Raw genomic sequence first — 19,156 nt, forward strand, 5'->3', positions numbered from 1 at the left:
ATACTCTGTTACAAGTAAAAGTCCGGAATTCAAAATGTACTTGAGTGAAAGTACAAAAGTATTGGCATAAAAAAATATTTAAAAGTAAAAGTACTCATTATGCAGAATGTCCCATTTCACAAGTTTTTAAAAAATACATATATTTTGAAAATAGCAGATCTACAAGCTCACAATGTGTCGCGATGTGACACATTGTGAGCTTGTAGATTGGCTTTTTTCAAATGGCCAAAATATACATATAGGGCTGAAGTGGTTACTTTGTAGATCAAAATCTACAAAGTAACTAGTAACTAAATGTTTTCAAATAATTGTAGTGGAGTAAAAGTACAATATTTGCCTCTGAGATGTAGTGGAGTAGAAGTAAAAGTACTGAAAAGGAATCAATTGGCATAACGACTAAATTGGGGAGAAAAAAGGTGTAAAAAGCAATAAAATAAAATAATATACACTTATTTGTATTAATACTACTACTACTACTTCTATTACTAATGCTATTGTTGTTGTTGTTGTTATTGTTATTATTATCCTATAAGTAATCATAATGTGTCATCAAACCTCTGAGATGATTCTCAATGATTGCAAAGCTGTACTTGTACTCAATGACCACTAGAGGGAAGCGTTAACACAGTAAATGAATAGAGATGCTGGCGGATGAGTCTTCAAACAAGCAGAAGTTTTGAAAAACAAAAGCATTCCAAGACACTGCAACAATATAATAGAATAAATACAAATAAACACTTTTCACACTGTTAAAGGTAGTTGTTTTTTGTCCAAACATGATGTTTTTTGTTTGTTAAAAGGTTAAAGCACTAAATTGTGATAGTAAACATTACTATAGAGTGTTTGTTCAGTAACAGCTCTTAATCCACCTGGAAAATACATTTTCAGTTGGATTGCAATATGTCAGCAAATCAGGAGAGAGTACCCATTCATCAGCTTTAATATTATATTGTTCCAGTTCTATTTTTTTCTTCTCATGTCTTTGTGTCATCACTTCCAATTTCACTTGTTTAACCATTGCTATAGTCTATAGCAATGATTACTATCACAATATAGAGCTATTTAACACTGTTACTGAACAAACACTCTATAGCAATGATTACTATCACAATATAGAGCTATTTAACACTGTTACTGAACAAACACTCTATAGCAATGATTACTATCACAATATAGAGCTATTTAACACTGTTACTGAACAAACACTCTATAGCAATGATTACTATCAGAAGATATTTAACACTTATTTCAACAACAAATATCACTTACCCTACCTTTAAAGAAGAAAACAAAAAAAGCTTTGTTTAAACAGGCTAGTTCACTATTTCTCAGGATTTTACAGTGAAGATTTGGGTCCCAGAGATATAATTCTTTATCAAACTGGGGGTCTCTGAAACGAAGAAGGTTCTTTGAACAATAATGATATTTATAAGTGAATACATTTCTACATGTTTTGGTCTCAGAAGTTAGAATGCTTTTTACTGTTCAAAGAATAGCTAGCCCATGGGTCTTCAATGGCTAAGAAAAAACATTGAAGACCCCTGACCTAGCCTGTTTTAATGAAGATGTTGTACACAGACAAGCGAAGAGCGTATAGTTTGGTTTTATGTAAAGTAAATGAAACGCACCTATAATCTGGACGGTGCAGTAACAGGCTTCAGACAGCAGGGTCCACTGTAACACCACCTTCTCTGCAGTGTAAACTCCGTTCCACATGATGAGGGCCAGGCCTGAAAGGTCACAGAGGTCAGGGGTCATGAGGAGAGTAGATGACAAGTCACCTTAATTTGCATATTGTCACCGTCAAGTGGAAACATCAGAAGTCCAAAACAGTTGCTTCACAGGAAAATAACCATGTGTTCCAATGGATCCAATGTAGTTATTATTTAGTCACAAGCTCTTGTTAACCCATTAAGACCAGAGGCCGATTAAAACATTTTTTTTTCCTAAATCCTAACGCTTAAAAAAAAATATATATATTGAAAGATTTGCCCAAATTGTCCACGATTTTTTGAAAATAGGAAAATAGCAGATCTACAAGGCTGTGTCTCAGTAAATTTAAACCAGTGGTTCTCAAACTTTTTCATGTCAAGGACCCCCTAAATGATATGTATTTGGCCGCGGACCCCCATCTCAATTTTTTTTTTCCAGGGACCCCCCAGAAGCAAAGATTTGAGTTACAAATGTGAGTTACAAAACGATTTTTCAAAAATAGCAGCTCTACAGGCTTGAATATCTGCTATTTTTGAATGGCTAAAGTGTAAAAGGTTAAAGTGGTTAAAATTATTGTGATGCTATTTCTAACACATTTTGCTGGGGACCCCCTGGAACCCCCCAAAGACCCCTGGGGGTCCCCGGACCCCACTTTGAGAACCAATGATTAAAACTACATGTAGGAGAGCACGCCACATGCCTTTCTATTTGCAAAGCAGATTTGGGTTTATAACTACATTGGATCCATCTGAATACAGGTTATTTTTTTACATTTCCTGAAAAGCAGCAGTATTGGTAGAGACAAGGATTCCGCCCAACAGCCACATACATGCACTAAAAAAACATCAGTCCTCCCGGTGCGTGGGATGGAGACAGCGTTTCCATGGTGACCGTGCAGCCATCAATACCACCTTTAACACCGTCTTGTCAGAAGTCACCCGATCGGCCTTGTTAATCCGCCGCAATCTCCCACAATCCCGCTGACATTTAGACACAAGGAGACACACGCTGCTACATAATGAATGCTGTGTCCTTTCTTAAGCCGCACTCACGCACACGCACGGACGAGCGCACGCGCGCGCACACACACACACACACACACACACACACACACACACACACACACACACACACACACACACACACACACACACACACACAGCTACATAATTAATTCTGTGTCCCTGCTTAACCCATTAAAGCCGGCATCGCATCCGTGTCATTTTTTTGATTTCTTTGGCTATTCAAAAAATAGCAGATCTACAAGCTCGTATCGCGGCACCGAGTGCCGCGATACGAGCTTGTAGATCTGCTATTTTTGAAAAATCATGAAAATTGGCGCAAATCTTTGAATATTATTGTTTAAAGCAAACATTTTTAACTCAAATCTTTGCTTCTGTAGGCGTCCCTGGAACAAAATATTTCAAGATGGGGGTCCGTTGTCAAATACATATGATTTAGGGGGTCCTTGATATGAAAACGTTTGAGAACCACTGACATAGCAACATACGTTTCTTTAAAAAAAAACTGTTATGATTTAGAAGACATAATATGTAGAATGGGCCTCAGGTCTGAATGGGTTAAGTCTTAATCTGTTATTAGTGTCAGCAGAAGATGCTCAACAGCATGGGAATAATACACCACAATGCTCTATAATAATATAATAATACACCACAATGCTTTACTTTGGTTTGAAATGTCTTAACCCATTAAGACCGGAAGACGATTCTACAAATGTCTTCTAAATCCCAACAGTATTCTGAAAAAAAAACAAAAAACGTATGTTTCTATATCAGTGGTTCTCAAACTTTTCCATGTCAAGGACCCCCAAACTTATATGTATTTGGCCGCCGACCCCCATCTCAAAATGTTTTGTTCCAGGGACCCCCCCAGAAGCACGGATTTGAGTTAAAAATAGCAGATCTACAAGCTCGTAGCGCAGCACTCGGTGCCGCGCTACGAGCTTGTATACCTGCTATTTTTGAATAGCCCAAAGTGTAAAATAATGTTTTTTTTCTGCTGAAATCAAAAAGTGATACAGATGCGTTCCAGGTCTTAATGGGTTAACCACCGAGGGAGGGACGGAGGGACAGACAGACAGACAGACAGACAGACAGACAGACAGACAGACAGACAGACAGACAGACAGACGGGGGAATGTGAAGTGAACTATGATGGCATTCAGTGTCACAACTGAAATAGAACACTGGTCCTAAAGAATACTCTCAACATGGAATACAATTAATATAGTATAATGTAATATAATATAAGCCGCCCACCTGTATATGATGCTAATGTTTAAAAAAAGAACATGTACACACACCTGCATAATATGCAGGTGTGTGTGTGGGTGTGTGTACATGTTCTTTTTTTAAACATTAGCATCATATTATGATGGTAATGTTTAAAAAAAGAACATGTACACACACACACACACACACACACACACACACACACACACACACACACACACACACACACACACACACACACACACACACACACACACACACACACACACACACACACACACACACACACACACACACACACACACACACCTGCATATGAGTTCATGTTTATTTGTTCTATCTATTTCCCGTTGCTCTCACTCTACCCTCTCCCTCTCTCTCTCTCTCTGAACACAACACAACGATGGAGCCTGCACGGTATACAAAAACAATTTCACCCACTGCTTCACAGCCGTAAACCTGTGTGTGTGTGTGTGTGTGTGTGTGTGTGTGTGTGTGTGTGTGTGTGTGTGTGTGTGTGTGTGTGTGTGTGTGTGTGTGTGTGTGTGTGTGTGCGCCTGCGTGTGTGTGTGTGTGTGTGTGTGTGTGTGTGTGTGTGTGTGTGTGTGTGTGTGTGTGTGTGTGTGTGCGTGTGCGTGTGTGTGTGTGTGTAGTGGTGCAAAAAAGCACTCAAACTACTTAAGTAAAATGATCAATACTGCAATGTAGGTACTTTGTAGGTACTCTGTTACAAGTAAAAGTTCGGAATTCAAAAATTTACTTGAGTAAAAGTACAAAAGTATTGGCATCAAAATGTACTAAAAGTACCAAAAGTAAAAGTACTCAATAGGCAGAAGGACCCATTTCAAGTTTTCAAATGTATAAAAATATTTTGAAAACAGCGGATCTACAAGCTCACAATGCGTCGCATCGCATCACTCCAGTAAAGTAGAAATACCTCAAAATTGTACTTAAGTACAGTACTTGAGTACTTAGTTACTTTACTCCACTGTGTGTGTGGTATTGGTATAGTCGTGAGGACTCACTCAGTAGTGCTCCTCCGTAGAGGCGGATGGGGAGGTTTGTTGACGTCAGTTGTTCTTCAAAGACGACCTCGTACAGCTGGCTGGGGAACAGCAGCGCCTGACACACACACACACACACACACACACACACACACACACACACACACACACACACACACACACACACACACACACACACACACACACACACACACACACACACACACACACACACACACACACACACACACACACACACACACAGTCCCTGTCACATCATTATGTCCTAAAGCTGTCATTAAAACCGTCACATCGTTGTTGTGAAACTGTCACAACATTCTGTCCCCAAAACCTGCCGTTGTTCATCCAATGAAACCATGGATGTACCCGGTATAGGAAGTGTTTAATTTCCCCAACCAACCAGAGTGCAGTGGGCGTCGCTCGCAATGTTGTGTTGACGGGGCGGGGGCTGACGGACAGATCGGTGAACCAATGGGATCACGCGCATTCTCTCGCCGGAGATGTTAAACCCGCCCCTCTAGGTACGAAAACAGGAGGGCTAGCGCAGCCTAGCCAGTTAGCATTAGAGCCAGTCTGCCAGACCCATATACCACGTAAAGTAACTAAGTACAAGTACTCAAGTACTGTACTTAAGTAAAACTTTGAGGTTCCAATTTTCTATACTTTTACTTCTACTCCACTACATCTCAGAGACAAATATTGTACTTTTTACTCCACTGCTATTATTTGAAAACTTTAGTTATTAGTTACTTTGTAGATTTGTATTATTGTTACAAAACATACATTAACCCCTTCAGCCCTATATACATTTCGGCCATTTGAAAATAGCAGATCTACATGCTCGATGCGACGCATTGTGAGCTTGTAGATCTGCTATTCTTCAAATGATTTAGCAAAGAAAAGCTCTATCATCAGTGTTGGAATGATGTTAAAGTGTGTTTTCAGACATTTAACCTGACTGACAATACTTAGTAAACTTTCACTCTGTACTTGGTCTGCTCTTTTTTCCTATTACACCAAACCTCTTTGCTGAAAATACACTGAAAAACACACCTTGCGCATGAGCTTGTAGATCTGCTATTTTTGGCTAAAGTTTTCCTCAGATTAGAGGTTCTAGGGTTCAAGTGGTTAATATATTTTAAAAAAAGTGTCCTATCAAACAAAGATTTGGCGGCCCCACTGTAGTAACTCTGAGGACCCCCTAGGGGTCCCGGACCCCCTGTTGAAGACCCCTGCTCTAACTAGTTAGTAGAGTTTAAAACACTCACCATAACAGATATGCCTGTGAACGCCAGCGCAGAGATGAGAATCCACAACCTACACAAACAAACCAACGTTATTACACTTATATATATATTTATACTTCACAACAACTAGCTAAATAACATATATAAATACATAGTATTTACAGTAAATACATAGTATTTTGGGTGGATATGAAATCTTTAAAGTGTGACACTTTTAATTGTCATTACACAAAAAAAAGCAAAAACAAACTTGAATGGTTGTTCTTTAAAGGTAGGGTAAGTGATTTACTTTGGTTAAAATAAGTGTTAACCCACTGAGGCCTGAGGTTCCGAATCTACAAAATATTTAGATTTTGTTTTAAATAAAATAAGTAAAGAAATATATATATATGTATTCAAAGATTTGCACAAATTTCCCCAAAAATAGCAGATCTACAAGCTCGTAGCGCGGCACTCAGTGCCGCACTATGAGCTTGTAGATCTGCTATTTTTGAATAGCCAAAGAAATCTAAAGTGACACAGATAGGCCTATGTTCCAGGTCTTAATGGGTTAAAATAGCTCTCTATATTGTGATAGTAATCATTGCTATAGAGTGTTTGTTCAGTAACGGTGTTAAATAGCTCTATATTGTGATAGTAATCATTGCTATAGAGTGTTTGTTCAGTAACGGTGTTAAATAGCTCTATATGCTTTTTCAGTGCTCTCTCCTGATTGGCTTAACATGTGTCACCTACCTGAAAATGTACTATAGTGTTTACTAAAGAGCTGGAGAGACACCTGTGACCGAACAAACGCTCTGTACCAATGATTACTATAACAATATAGCACTTTAAGAGAGAGAGAGAGAGAGAGAGAGAGAGAGAGAGAGAGAGAGAGAGAGAGAGAGAGAGAGAGAGAGAGAGAGAGAGAGAGAGAGAGAGAGAGAGAGAGAGAGAGAGAGAGAGAGAGAGAGAGAGAGAGAGAGAGAGAGAGACAGAGAGAGACAGAGAGAGACAGACAGACAGACAGACAGACAGACAGACAGACAGACAGGAAGTGTCAGTGTAACACATATGATTGACAGATGAGTGGTCCAATCAGTGTTTAGCTCACCTCAGACCGATGGGTTCTCGAACTGCAAACTTGATCTCATTCCCCAACATCTGACTGATCTGTAAGACCACACAACATGTTACTGATCTGATCTGCAAGACCACACGTCATGTTACTGATCTGTTGTAAGATGGATCATTCATTCATCCATCCAGGTTCATGGTAGCCTGGTAAACCCTCCCTCCGGAAATCTCATTTGTAATTTATTTCAGGAGTGAGTCTGGCATGATCACCCATTCTGCAATTTGGCTGTGGGCTGGAGTTGGGCGGGAGTAATACCGTTGACTGACAACCCCTTCAGCCAATCAGCAGTGTTCCCCTTCAGCCAGTTTACCACCTCCAGACTAATGTGACGCAACAGGACTTTTGAGACGGCAATGCCCAAAATAGGTTGCCTTATTCGGATACATGCGTGTCACTGCCTGCCCCTGCCGGTTCTCTGAATTTTTATCTTTAAATAGGCTCTGTCATGATTAATTGACCACATATATGAAGTTAAACAACTAAATTCTATCCAAACGATATCTTAAAAGTAAATTCCGTGCCTCAAAATAGAAGTTTGAGAGCGTTTTGAAGTTTAAAAGAGAGTAGAAAACACTGCGGTCAAAAAAGATGGCTGGCGTTCGTTTTTGGTCGGCTGCACTCGGTTCCATTCGGGCTCACTCGAACTCGCCACCTGATTGGCCAACTTTCGCTGTCAATCACAGAACGATGAGCGACGACGCTGATAGGCTCATCCATTTAGTGAACGGGCTAGAAACGCCCAGACAAGACTTCAGGCCAGACTCCTTCCTGAAATCAAATGGAAATGAGATTTTCCGGAGGGAGGGGCTTTACCAGGCTTTGTTCAATACATGACCAAGTCCAGGAACACATGTCCACATAAACAGAAGTACAAGAATTCCTTGTACAAAGGACATAAACACTGGGAAACAAATGGGAAAACAGCCAGTTACAAAGTGCATACAAGGCAGAACATTGTTACATACAATAATGTTGCCATACTTGTCAAACACAGCAGACAACAATCATGGGTAAAGGAAACAACTTCTCCTCCAAATTGAGCGGCTTACTATAATAGCTGATATTGAGCTCGGCTTCACAGTAGAATGCTTATACAGCATGATAGAGGACCTAAAAATAGAAGAGATATCTTTTGATATCAAATGCACTATTCTGTCATGCCTACTTATGTAGACTCCCCTGTATACATGGCACCCATTTAAGATGTGGGACATGGTTTCAGCTATTTGTTCATGACCATGATGTATACAGTGAGGAGCATGGTTGCCTGGAAACCAGATGGAGAGGTTAAGTTGAGAAGGTAAAACCTGCAACCTCGCTTTCAGAGTAAAGACAACAATGCACTCGTCTAAGGCAACATTTTTGAACACAGAGTGACAGACAGAATGGTCCGCAGCAGGGAGACGTGCAGTCTTCCCTTGCAGTCTCAGCTCAGTCCAATGTTGCCGCTGCCTTTGCTGTTGTGCCCATAAGAGGCGACCTCGGGCATTAGTCAGTGGGAGTTGGTGTTCTGTTCCACACACAGTCATAGATGCTCTGACAGAGATACTGGAGTCAGATATAAAGTCCTCCGAGACAGCCATCGCCTCAGAGTTAGACCCTACCCACTTCAAGGTAACATCAGCCCAACAGCACAGATCGTTTAAGTCCGGCCAGTCTGACCACACACCGAAGCCGGGGGAGCGACTGTCTAGCTTTCCACTAAGTTTCCTCCTGAAGGCTATAGGAAGCTAGGATCCGAGCCACATGCCAGGGGGACCTTACGTCGTTTTAGTCCAAGAACATAGATGAACGTAACGTGCAAGCTCTCTCACATACTGGTCATCATTGTTCAGCATATTTAACAAATGGGAGAGCCTCGTAGCAATATATGTCCATTCAAAATTGGGAACACCCATACCACCCTCACGTCTACTGTGAAATATAATGTCACGTGTTGTGTGTGTGTTAGGACCAGTCCATTGTCTCACTAGGTGTACAGTTTTGTCAGTCATATCACGTAGTGACTTTCGTGGAACATGTACATTGGAGAAAAGATGTTGTACCTTGGCCAATGCTATTATTCTGACTGCCTCCAGTTTCATGATAAGTGGCAGGGGCGATGCACGGATTAAATGAAGTCTGCTTGAGTACTCAGAAATGATTACATCGACCTGATCTTTCCACTCGACTGCCACATTAAACTTGTGACCAAAATATGTGTAAGTCTTCTTGACACACACACACACGCACACACACACACACACACACACACACACACACACACACACACACACACACACACACACACACACACACACACACACACACACACACACACACACACACACACATCCAATAGAAACTCTGATCTCTTGTGTGATATTGCAACAACTGGCTTTGATCTGACATATTTTACAGTCTTCACAGGAACACATGAATATTCACTAATGCTCATGAATATTCATGTGCTCTGTGCGGAACATTGAACAGGAACCAGGGAGGCACAGGAGAGGAGAGGAGAGGAGAGGAGAGGAGAGGAGAGGAGGAGAGCAGGGACGGAGGTAGGAGGAGATTGAAGGAGAAAAAAAAAACTTGATTCAAGTTTAAAAAGGAAATATTGTTGATGCGCTATGAGCTTGTAGATCTGCTATTTTTGAACAGCCAAAGTGTAAAATATGGATAAAGGGGTTAAAATTATTGTGACGCTTTATTAACACATTTTGCTGGGGACCCCCTGGTACCTCCCCTGGACCTCTCCTTGACCCCCTAGTAAAAATCCCACGCTACATGTACACATAAACTTGCTCCAGCGAGACAGAACTGACTAATGACTTTGTTTGATGGGAAAGCGTTGCGATGAAGAAATCACAACCAATATAAAGATACCAGCGAAAAACCCTTCAGGTGTACAGTTTGTGACAAAAGCTTTAGTCAAAATGCTAATCTTAAGAAACACATGTTGATACACACAGAGGAAAGGCGTTAGCGGTTGTGGCAAAAGCTTTAGTCAAAATGCTAAAGATTACTTTTTGTTGCTCTCCCTCATGGAGCTACTTGCGGATTATACCAGGGTCAGTCCACCCTTAGGTGAACACGCACTGACCCTCTGCACCTTAATCCCCATGTATAACGCACAAACTTTTTATTTTTTATTATTGCGCTCTTTTTCTCTCTAAGCACCTTAGCGTCTATAAGTATATCATGCACAGTATACATACATTGCTGCTATGCTCAGGCACCTTAGTTTGTCTCTTATCTCAGGTACTTTGTAAATATGTAGATAACTTGTTTTTGGCCTTCTATTGTTCTCTTGTTGATCTCCTTCCCACTTAACCCCCTACCCCTCTTCTTCTTCTACTCTCTCCCCACTCTTCTTTCTACGGAATCTAACGTTGCGATGGGAGTGATGTACAAAAACGAATTTCACCCACTTTTTTTACCTTGTAAACCTGTGATGTGACAATAAACCTGATTCTGATTCTGATTCTGAAGACCTGGATGTGAATCACCCATGTTACCTAGTAGCCCGCTGCCTTGGATTTAAAAAAAAGAAAGAAAAAGTGTTATTTTGTTGCCTCGTCCAGTCCGACCCAAAGGCCGACAACAACGTGAGCAATTGGACCCGGCCCGGCCCGGCCCGACCTGGCCCACCGGGTCCCGTCGGGCTCGGGCTGAAATCTTACGCTCTACTCCTGTGCTGAGAGTCAATGGGGAAGAGGTGCAGTCGCCCACTCTCACCACCTGGGGGCGGCCGGTCAGAAAAGTCCAGGATCCAGTCACACAGAGCTGCGTGCAGACCCAGAGCCTGCAGCTTGCTGACGAGCCTGGATGGTACTATTATCATACATGGGCAACTGGCGGCCCCGGGGGCCACGTGCGGCCCCCACCGTCACTTAATGCCGCCCACAGGTTAATATCGGAAAAGTGATGTATTATTGATTTCAGCTGTTACAATTCCAAACATGCAAACATGACCCGCTTTAATTACTTCAGTCTATAATTAGTAGCTTAATGACTAGTATTACAATTGCATTGTCTTTTTTTTATGTCCAATGGATTTGTATTTAAGTTCAAAAAGTTAACATAAGTATAACTAAATGCATTTTAAATGACTTTTTTTTTTTTACTTTTCAGGATTCCAATTCAAAAATAGCAAAAGTAGCAGATCTACAAGCTCAAGACGCGTCGCACTGCGACGCGTTTTGAGCTTGTAGATCTGCTATTTTTGCTACTTTTGTGTGACACAGAAAGAATGGCGAAGTATGGCATTCATTCATGAAAATAAAAACAAATACGGAGATAAGAGTTGTCTGCCCGACAGTATATGCAATGTGTCCCTCTGGACTGAGTGTGGAAATACAGTGGCCCTCTACATCATTGGTTCTCAAAGTGGGGTCCGGGGACCCCCAGGGGTACTTGAGGGAGTTCCAGGGGGTCCCCAGCTAAATGATAGATTAGGCACCAAATGGACCCTTATAGCTCTGTAACTCTGAGAGTGTACAAATGGAACCAAATGGACCCGTTAGTTTGTACACTCTCAGAGTTAAATTGACATAGATTTTACAATATAAATTGCGGTTATAGAAATGCCATTAAATGGGGGTCTGTAGCCCTAATGTATGTCAAACTGGGGGTCCTTGAAATTAAAATGGTTGAGAATCACTGCTAGAGCCGTAAAAGATCTTCTTTTATGGGGGTCCCTGGCATATCTTTTGAAATGGGGGTCCGCGGGCTAATAAGTGTCAATTTGGGGGTCCTTGACATGAAAAAGTTTGAGTACCGCTGCTCTACATCATCAAAGTTGCATCACCCCTGTACTATATGGTGTTGAACTTTTGGTGGATCAGTGATAGGAAGAAAAGGTCTGACTTGGGATGGATTCATTTTCAGCATGTAGGCACAGCTTCAGAGGAACAGTGACCATGTCTGTCTGTATGTATCTGTCTAATTACTCTAACTACTTCTCTAGAGTGAGAGACGCTCACGGGCATAACACTAGAGGGAGCTCCTCCCACCTTGTAGGAGGAGCTAGCGCAGCCACAGATTTCACACTCCCCGCCCCGGCTTCCAACCAGCAGACAGACAGACAGGCAGACAGACAGACAGACAGACAGACAGACAGACAGACAGACAGACAGGCAGGCAGACAGACAGGCAGGCAGACAGACAGGTGATGTTGGGCCCACAGATGAAGGTTTCATCGTTTCTTGGCAACGCCTCTAAAAAAAGATTTCTGAAACATACACATACAGAGAGAGAGAGAGAGAGAGAGAGAGAGAGAGAGAGAGAGAGAGAGAGAGAGAGGCGAAAACATGTATTCTCCTCCTAGCTCGCCCACTAATAGCGTCCTGAGTCGTAAACAGAGAGCGAGAGGCAGGAAGCCACACAGAAGCACTTCCTGCTATTGTTTACGCACCGTCTTCCGTTAACCCTTCGCAACACGTTGTGAGCTTGAATATCTGCAATCTCTTGCCATTTATGACTTCTTCTTTTTTAAGTGAAAGTGAAAATGGTGAATTGTGTGTGTGGGTTTTATGAATAATGAACCAATGAAGAGTATTAACAATATCTTGTGACTAAATTAATAACGACACTGGATCCATTGGAACAAATGGTTCTTTCTTTTTTTACGTTTCCTGCAAAGTGACATAGTTTCCACCTGACCGTGACCATATGCACGTCTCTGCCAACATGTCACTGTCAGTGGTGGGAAAAAGTACTCAAATGTTTTACTTAAGTAAAAGTATCAATACTGCAATGTAAAAGTACACTGTTACAGGTAAATGTTAACATTTACTTGACTAAAAGAACAAAAATATTGGTATCCAAATGTACTTAAAGTACCAAAAGTAAAGCTCACAACGCGTCGCATCGCATAGCTTGTAGATCGGCTATCTTCAAATAGCCTAGGTATAAAACAGGGCTAAAGTGGTTAATGTATATTTTATAATGTAATAATTTATATCTGCAAAGTAACTAGTAACTTAAGTTTTCAAATAAATGTAGTGGAGTAAAAGTACACTATTTGTAGTGGTGTAGAAGTAAAAGTACTGAAAACTGGAAATACTCCAAGTAACACTACCTCAAAATTGTACTTAAGTACAGTACTTGAGTAAATGTACTTAGTTACTTTACACCACTGGTCACTGTCACCAAACCACACTTCCACCTGAGAGATTGCCCATTCATTATTCATGACCTTTGATGATGTCACCGATTTATTATTCACGACCTTTGCCCTTAATTGTGAGCTTGACCTTCTCCGTTTTCAGCGCACAAGTTTAATCACATTCAACCAGCTGGGCTCCCTATTCTGGGGAGTCCAGACTAGGGTATTCTGGGGAGGTCTCTTTATTCTGGGGAGGCCTCTCTATTCTGAGGAGGCCATAATAGGGAATTCTGGGGAGGCCTCTCTATACTGGGGAGGCCAGAATAGGGAATTCTGGGGAGGTCTCTTTAAATTCTGGGGAGGCCAGACTAGGGTATTCTGCGGAGGCCTCTCTATTCTGGGGAGGCCTCTCTATTCTGGGGAGGCCTCTCTATACTGGGGAGGCCAGAATAGGGAATTCTGGAGAGGTCTCTTTATTCTGGGGAGGCCAGAATAGGGAGGCTTCCCTACTCTAGGGACACCACTCCCCTTACTGTATATAGAATAGATCATTACTGTATATTTGTATGTTTGTATGTAGATCTAAATCTACTTGTAGATCTGCAATTTTTGCTAAAATACTTGGCCTTAATTTACGAAAAAAAATAAAAATAAAAAAGGTTAAACTGATGATCTGCAGCTGTGATTTGACCTCTGACCTTTGAGCGGTGAACCTCTCCGTCATCGTCCTCTCCCCCTACGCCCAGGATCTTCCTTGTCTTCAATCGACTGATCAGGTCTGTCTGACTGTGCTTCTTCATCAGGGGAGGAGGCTTGGTCGCCATGGCGATAGTACACACCTGTAGAGAGAGAGAGAGAGAGAGACACTAATGAATAACCTGTCTGTTGTGTTATGATACAACGACAGTATAATAATACAGTAATACAGTATAACAGTACAGTACAGTATATAAAATATATCAGTGGTTCTCAAACTTTTTAGCTCATGACCCAAATAGAGAAATTAGACGTTTGCCCCAAAGTAGTGAAAATAGCAGATCTACAAGCTCACAACGCATCGCGCCGCGCAGGGGTCTCTTAGTTTCTCGTCTATCTGTCTTTGTTTTGTTTGTGATAAGAACAGTGTATGTGCGTGCGTGGAGGCGTGCGTGCGTGCGTGCGTTTCACAGTGGTGGAAAGTAACTAAGTACATTTACTTAAATACTGTACTTAAGTACAATGTTGAGGTATTTTTTACTTTACTTGCGTATTTCCAACTTCCAATGCTTTTACTTCGACTCCACTACATCTCAGGGGCAAATATTGTACTTTTAATCCACTACAATTATTTGAAAACTTTAGTAACTAGTTACTTTTCAGATATAAATTATGATATAAAACACACATTAACCCCTAACTGCACTAGGACCCTCCAGCCGCTCCAAGCCGCTCCGGGTCGGGGGGGCGCGCACCACATGTTTGAGCATGCCCGGTCGCACGGACAGACATACAGACACAGATAAATCCTCAACACTGCAACAGAAGTGCACGACGTTTCAACATTTCATTCATTAACATTTCTCCATAATCCACACAGTATGTTTAGACATTCCTCGTGTCAGTTATGTTAATATTGCCGGCCAATCAAAGGACACGATTTGAGACGCTATGTGAAGGTTTTTGGCTGAACCATACACTCGCTATGCAAGTCCCCCCTCGCTCTCTCCAACCTGGTGATTAATCATTAACCCACAGGGTTTAATGTTATCCGTCTTATTAAAAAAAGAGCTACGTAAAAAAGGAAACCTGCATGGCGTGTTTTTGCATCGTAGCTGCTGTTCATCTCTAGGCCATACAAGGGCAACTGGCGGCCCCCGGGGCCACATGCGCCCCCCACCTTCACTTAATGCGGCCCGCAGGTTAATATGGGAATACTGATATATTATTGATTTCAGCTGTTATGATTCAAACATGCAAACATGACCCGCTTTAATTACTTCACTCTATACTAGTAGCTTAATGATTAGTATTAAACTTGTATTGTCTTTTTTATGTCCAATGTATTTGTATTTAACTTCACAAAGTTAACATAAGTATAACTAAATGCAAAAAATTATTCAGGATTCCTGAATTACTTACTTACTTCTTACTTCTACTCCATTACATCTCAGAGTCAAATATTGCACTTTTACTCCACTACAATTATTTGAACATTTTAGTTACTAGTTACTTTGTAGATTTTGATTATTATTGCAAAACATACTTTACCCACTTCAGCCCTGTATACATTTCGGTCATTTGAAAATAGCCGATCTACAAGCTCACAATGCGTCGCGATGCGACGCATTGTGAGCTTGTAGATCTGCTATTTTCAAAGGATTTTTCTACATTTGAAAACTTGTGAAATGGGACATTCTGCATAATGAGTAGTACAGTACATTTTGATACCAATACTTTTGTACTTTTACTCAAGTAAATTTTGAATTCCGGACTTCTACTTGTAACAGAGTATTTCTACATTGCAGTAGAGATACTAAAATGAGAGTACTTTTTCCACCAATGCCAATAATAATGATAGTACGAGCAGCTATCTGCACATACTGTACTGTACATACAAACAACGTTCACTGGGGCTCAAAACGCTCACATGCTGTTTGTCTGTTCCCACACTAATTAATACACCTGTGTACCTGCTCCCTAGCATGGTAAACCCTCCCTCCGGAAATCTCATTTGTCATTTATTTCAGGAGTGAGTCTGGCATGATCGCCCATTCTGCAATATTGGCTGTGGGCTGGAGTTGGGCGGGAGTAATACCGTTGACTGACAACCCCTTCAGCCAATCAGCAGTGTTCCCCTTCAGCCAGTGCATTTTTACCACCTCCAGACTAATATGACGCAACGGGACTTTTGAGACGGCCATGCCCAAAATAGGTTGCCTTATTCGGATACATGCGTGTCGCTGCCCGCCCCTGCCGGTTCTCTGAATTTTCATTTTTAAATAGGCTCTGTCATGATTAATTGACCACATATATGAAGTTAAACAACTAAATTCTATCCAAACAATATCTTAAAAGTAAATTCTGTGCCTCAAAAAAGAAGTTTGAGAGCGTTTTAAAACCGAAAGAAAGAAGTAAAGACAACGCACAAAAAACATTGGCTGCCGTGCGTTTTTGGTCGACTGCACTCAGGCTCCATTCGGGCTCACTCGAACTCGCCACCTGATTGGCCAACTTTCGCTGTCACTCACAGAACGATGAGCGACGACGCTGATAGGCTCGTCCATTTGGTGAACGGGCTAGAAACGCCCAGACAAGCCTTCAGGCCAGACTCCTTCCTGAAATCAAATGGAAATGAGATTTTCCGGAGGGAGGGGCTTTACCAGGCTACCTGCTCCCTGTACGCACCAGTGGTGGAAAAAGTACTCAAATGTTTTCCTTAAGTAAAAGTATCAATAGTGCAATGTAGAAATACTCATGTTACAAGTAAAAGTCCACTCAGAATTCTAAATTTACTCAATTAAAATAAGTACAAAAGTATTGGCATCAAAATGTACTTAAAGTACCAAAAGTAAAAGTACTCACTATGCAGAATGTCCCGTTTGAAGTTTAACATTTTTTGAAAATAGCCGATCTACAAGCTCACAACGCGTCTGCATCGCGACGCTTTGTGAGCTTGTAGATCAGCTATTTTCAAATAGCCGAAATATGTATAGAACTTAAGTGGTTAATGGCTGTTTAGTGATAAAAATCTATCTCTAAAAAGTAACTAGTAACTAGTACCTAAAGTTTTCAAATAATTGTAGTGGAGTAAAAGTAAAAGAAGTAAAAGTATTGAAAATTGGAAACACTACACTAAAGTAAAAAAAAAAACTCAAAATAGTACGTACAGTAAGTACAGTACTTAAGTAAATGTACTTGGTTACTTTACACCACTGGTATGCACAACAGGCACCGAGGTTCCAGTGAAGCATGAAGCCAAAGCGGAAGTAATGCAAACACTGCCGCTCTCATTAACGGCCCAGCAGGGGGCGCTGGGCCATTTGACCTTTTCTAAACCTTTTCCTAACGAGAGAGAGAGAAAGACCCCCACCCCTAGAAAAAGGGACAACACATATCATTGTCTCTCGGTCAATCACACTCAACGGTCTGTTCAGAGGATGGTTTAGACCAGTGGTTCTCGCGACCCCCCTGGGGGTCCCGACCCACAGGTTGAGAGCCACTGGTTTAGACCGGTGGTTCTCAAACTTTTTAATGGCTCAGGTTCAACCCTGCAAATAACTTTTTCATCCACAGCATCCCCTGAATATAGGCACTACGCACAGCAGCCATATTGTGAAGAAATTCACAGGTGTTGCCAATGATAGCCTACTAATGAAGGCTCTGTTCCGTTCTGGTCAAACAGAGTCAGGGTGCTGGTATTGTTGCATGTTGGCCTCACTGGAAACACTCTGCTACACCAGTGGGTCCAAAATTGGCGTCCAGGGACCCTCATGGTTCCTTTGAGGGGGTTCCAAATGGCCCCTTACGGGTGTGTAACTCTGAGAGGGTACAAATGGAACCAAATGGACCTGCAAGGGTTCATTTGGTTTCATTTGTACACTCTCAGAGTTATGGGGGTCGTGGAAGTTAAAAAGGTCTGAGAACCACTGTGCTACACTAAATGGAACAGAGCCTTCATTAGTATCATTGGTAACACCTGTGAAGGAAGTGATAACATGGTTGCTGTGCATAAAGTTAACTATTACATCGTTAACTTTATATAGCACCTTACATTCATGTCGTATTACGCTATGTGAATGTTAATATTCAGTAAAGGTTTTCTCTAGCTCAAAAACTCAGCAGAGTGAGAGGACAGACAGACAGACAGACAGACAGACAGACAGACAGACAGACAGACAGACAGACAGACAGACACTCTCTCCTCTGCAGAGTTCACAACTGAAGCAGTGGATCACTACGGTAACTCTCTGACGGCTCTCTTGGATCTCCGTGCCGTGCACAAACCGGCGCAAGATCTCATCAGTATTACTCAAACATCATTAACCTTAGTCCAGGCAGCGCCAAGCAGCTATTTTCCATCAGACCAACAACCTTCCACTCACACAGAATTCACAGAGGAACAATAACCTCATCACCTTCTTTAGAACAAAAAGTATAGACACCGTCCGCTCTAGTGTTGATTTTGACAGTAAATATTGATTTTGTTTTAGTCATAGTCTTTTGAATGAAATTCCATTTTGTTTTTTAGTCATATTTTAGTCATCTGAAATGTTTTAATGTTTGTCTAGTTTTACTCGACTAAATATCATAAGATTTTAGTCGACTAAATCTACAGTTGATTTAGTCGACTAAAATGTATATTGGTGGTGCCTTGATGAGTTGATGGCATCATAATGGCTGATTTTACACTTGGTTGCTGAAAATAGCAGATCTACAAGCTGATCTACAAGCTGATCTCCAAGCTCGTTGTGAGCTTGTAGATCAGCTATTTTCAGAGCGCAATACCAGAGCGCAACCAAACATAAAACAACTTGTCCTTTAGTTCTACTGGATCTCTTCTCCACTAGTCCCTCACTAACATTTTAGTCTAGTCTTTATTTGTTGACGAAAAGGTCAATATATTTATAGTCTTAGTTTTAGTCATCATAGCTTAGTTTTTATTTAGTTTTGGTCATTGAAAAAAGGTAGTCGACGAACATTTTTCGTCATAGTTTTAGTCGACGAAATCAACA

General features: G+C 41.3%; 2 protein-coding genes and 1 long non-coding RNA gene across 3 annotated transcripts in view; 1 reads left to right on the forward strand and 2 right to left on the reverse strand.

Annotated features, from left to right (window-relative positions):
- LOC311047414 (cerebellin-1-like) overlaps positions 1-19,156 on the reverse strand; it is an 878,463-nt gene that overhangs the window by 743,189 nt on the left and 116,118 nt on the right. The window lies entirely within an intron of this gene.
- The window catches only part of LOC311047422, a 203,998-nt gene that overhangs the window by 135,087 nt on the left and 49,755 nt on the right, over positions 1-19,156 (forward strand). The window lies entirely within an intron of this gene.
- Positions 1-19,156, reverse strand: part of LOC311047417 (tumor protein p53-inducible protein 11-like) — a 60,980-nt gene that overhangs the window by 1,327 nt on the left and 40,497 nt on the right. The window contains exons 2-6 of the mRNA XM_084060125.1: positions 14,144-14,284; positions 7,331-7,389; positions 6,259-6,307; positions 4,991-5,087; positions 1,629-1,730 (exon numbers count right to left, since the gene is read on the reverse strand). Of these exons, the coding sequence (XP_083916251.1) occupies positions 1,629-1,730; positions 4,991-5,087; positions 6,259-6,307; positions 7,331-7,389; positions 14,144-14,269 (433 nt within the window). The 5' untranslated portion in view covers positions 14,270-14,284. The remainder of the gene's footprint in view (positions 1-1,628; positions 1,731-4,990; positions 5,088-6,258; positions 6,308-7,330; positions 7,390-14,143; positions 14,285-19,156) is intronic.

The sequence above is a fragment of the Gymnoscopelus microlampas genome (assembly GCF_963454915.1).
Source record: "Gymnoscopelus microlampas genome assembly, chromosome: 6".
Lineage (NCBI taxonomy): Eukaryota > Metazoa > Chordata > Actinopteri > Myctophiformes > Myctophidae > Gymnoscopelus > Gymnoscopelus microlampas.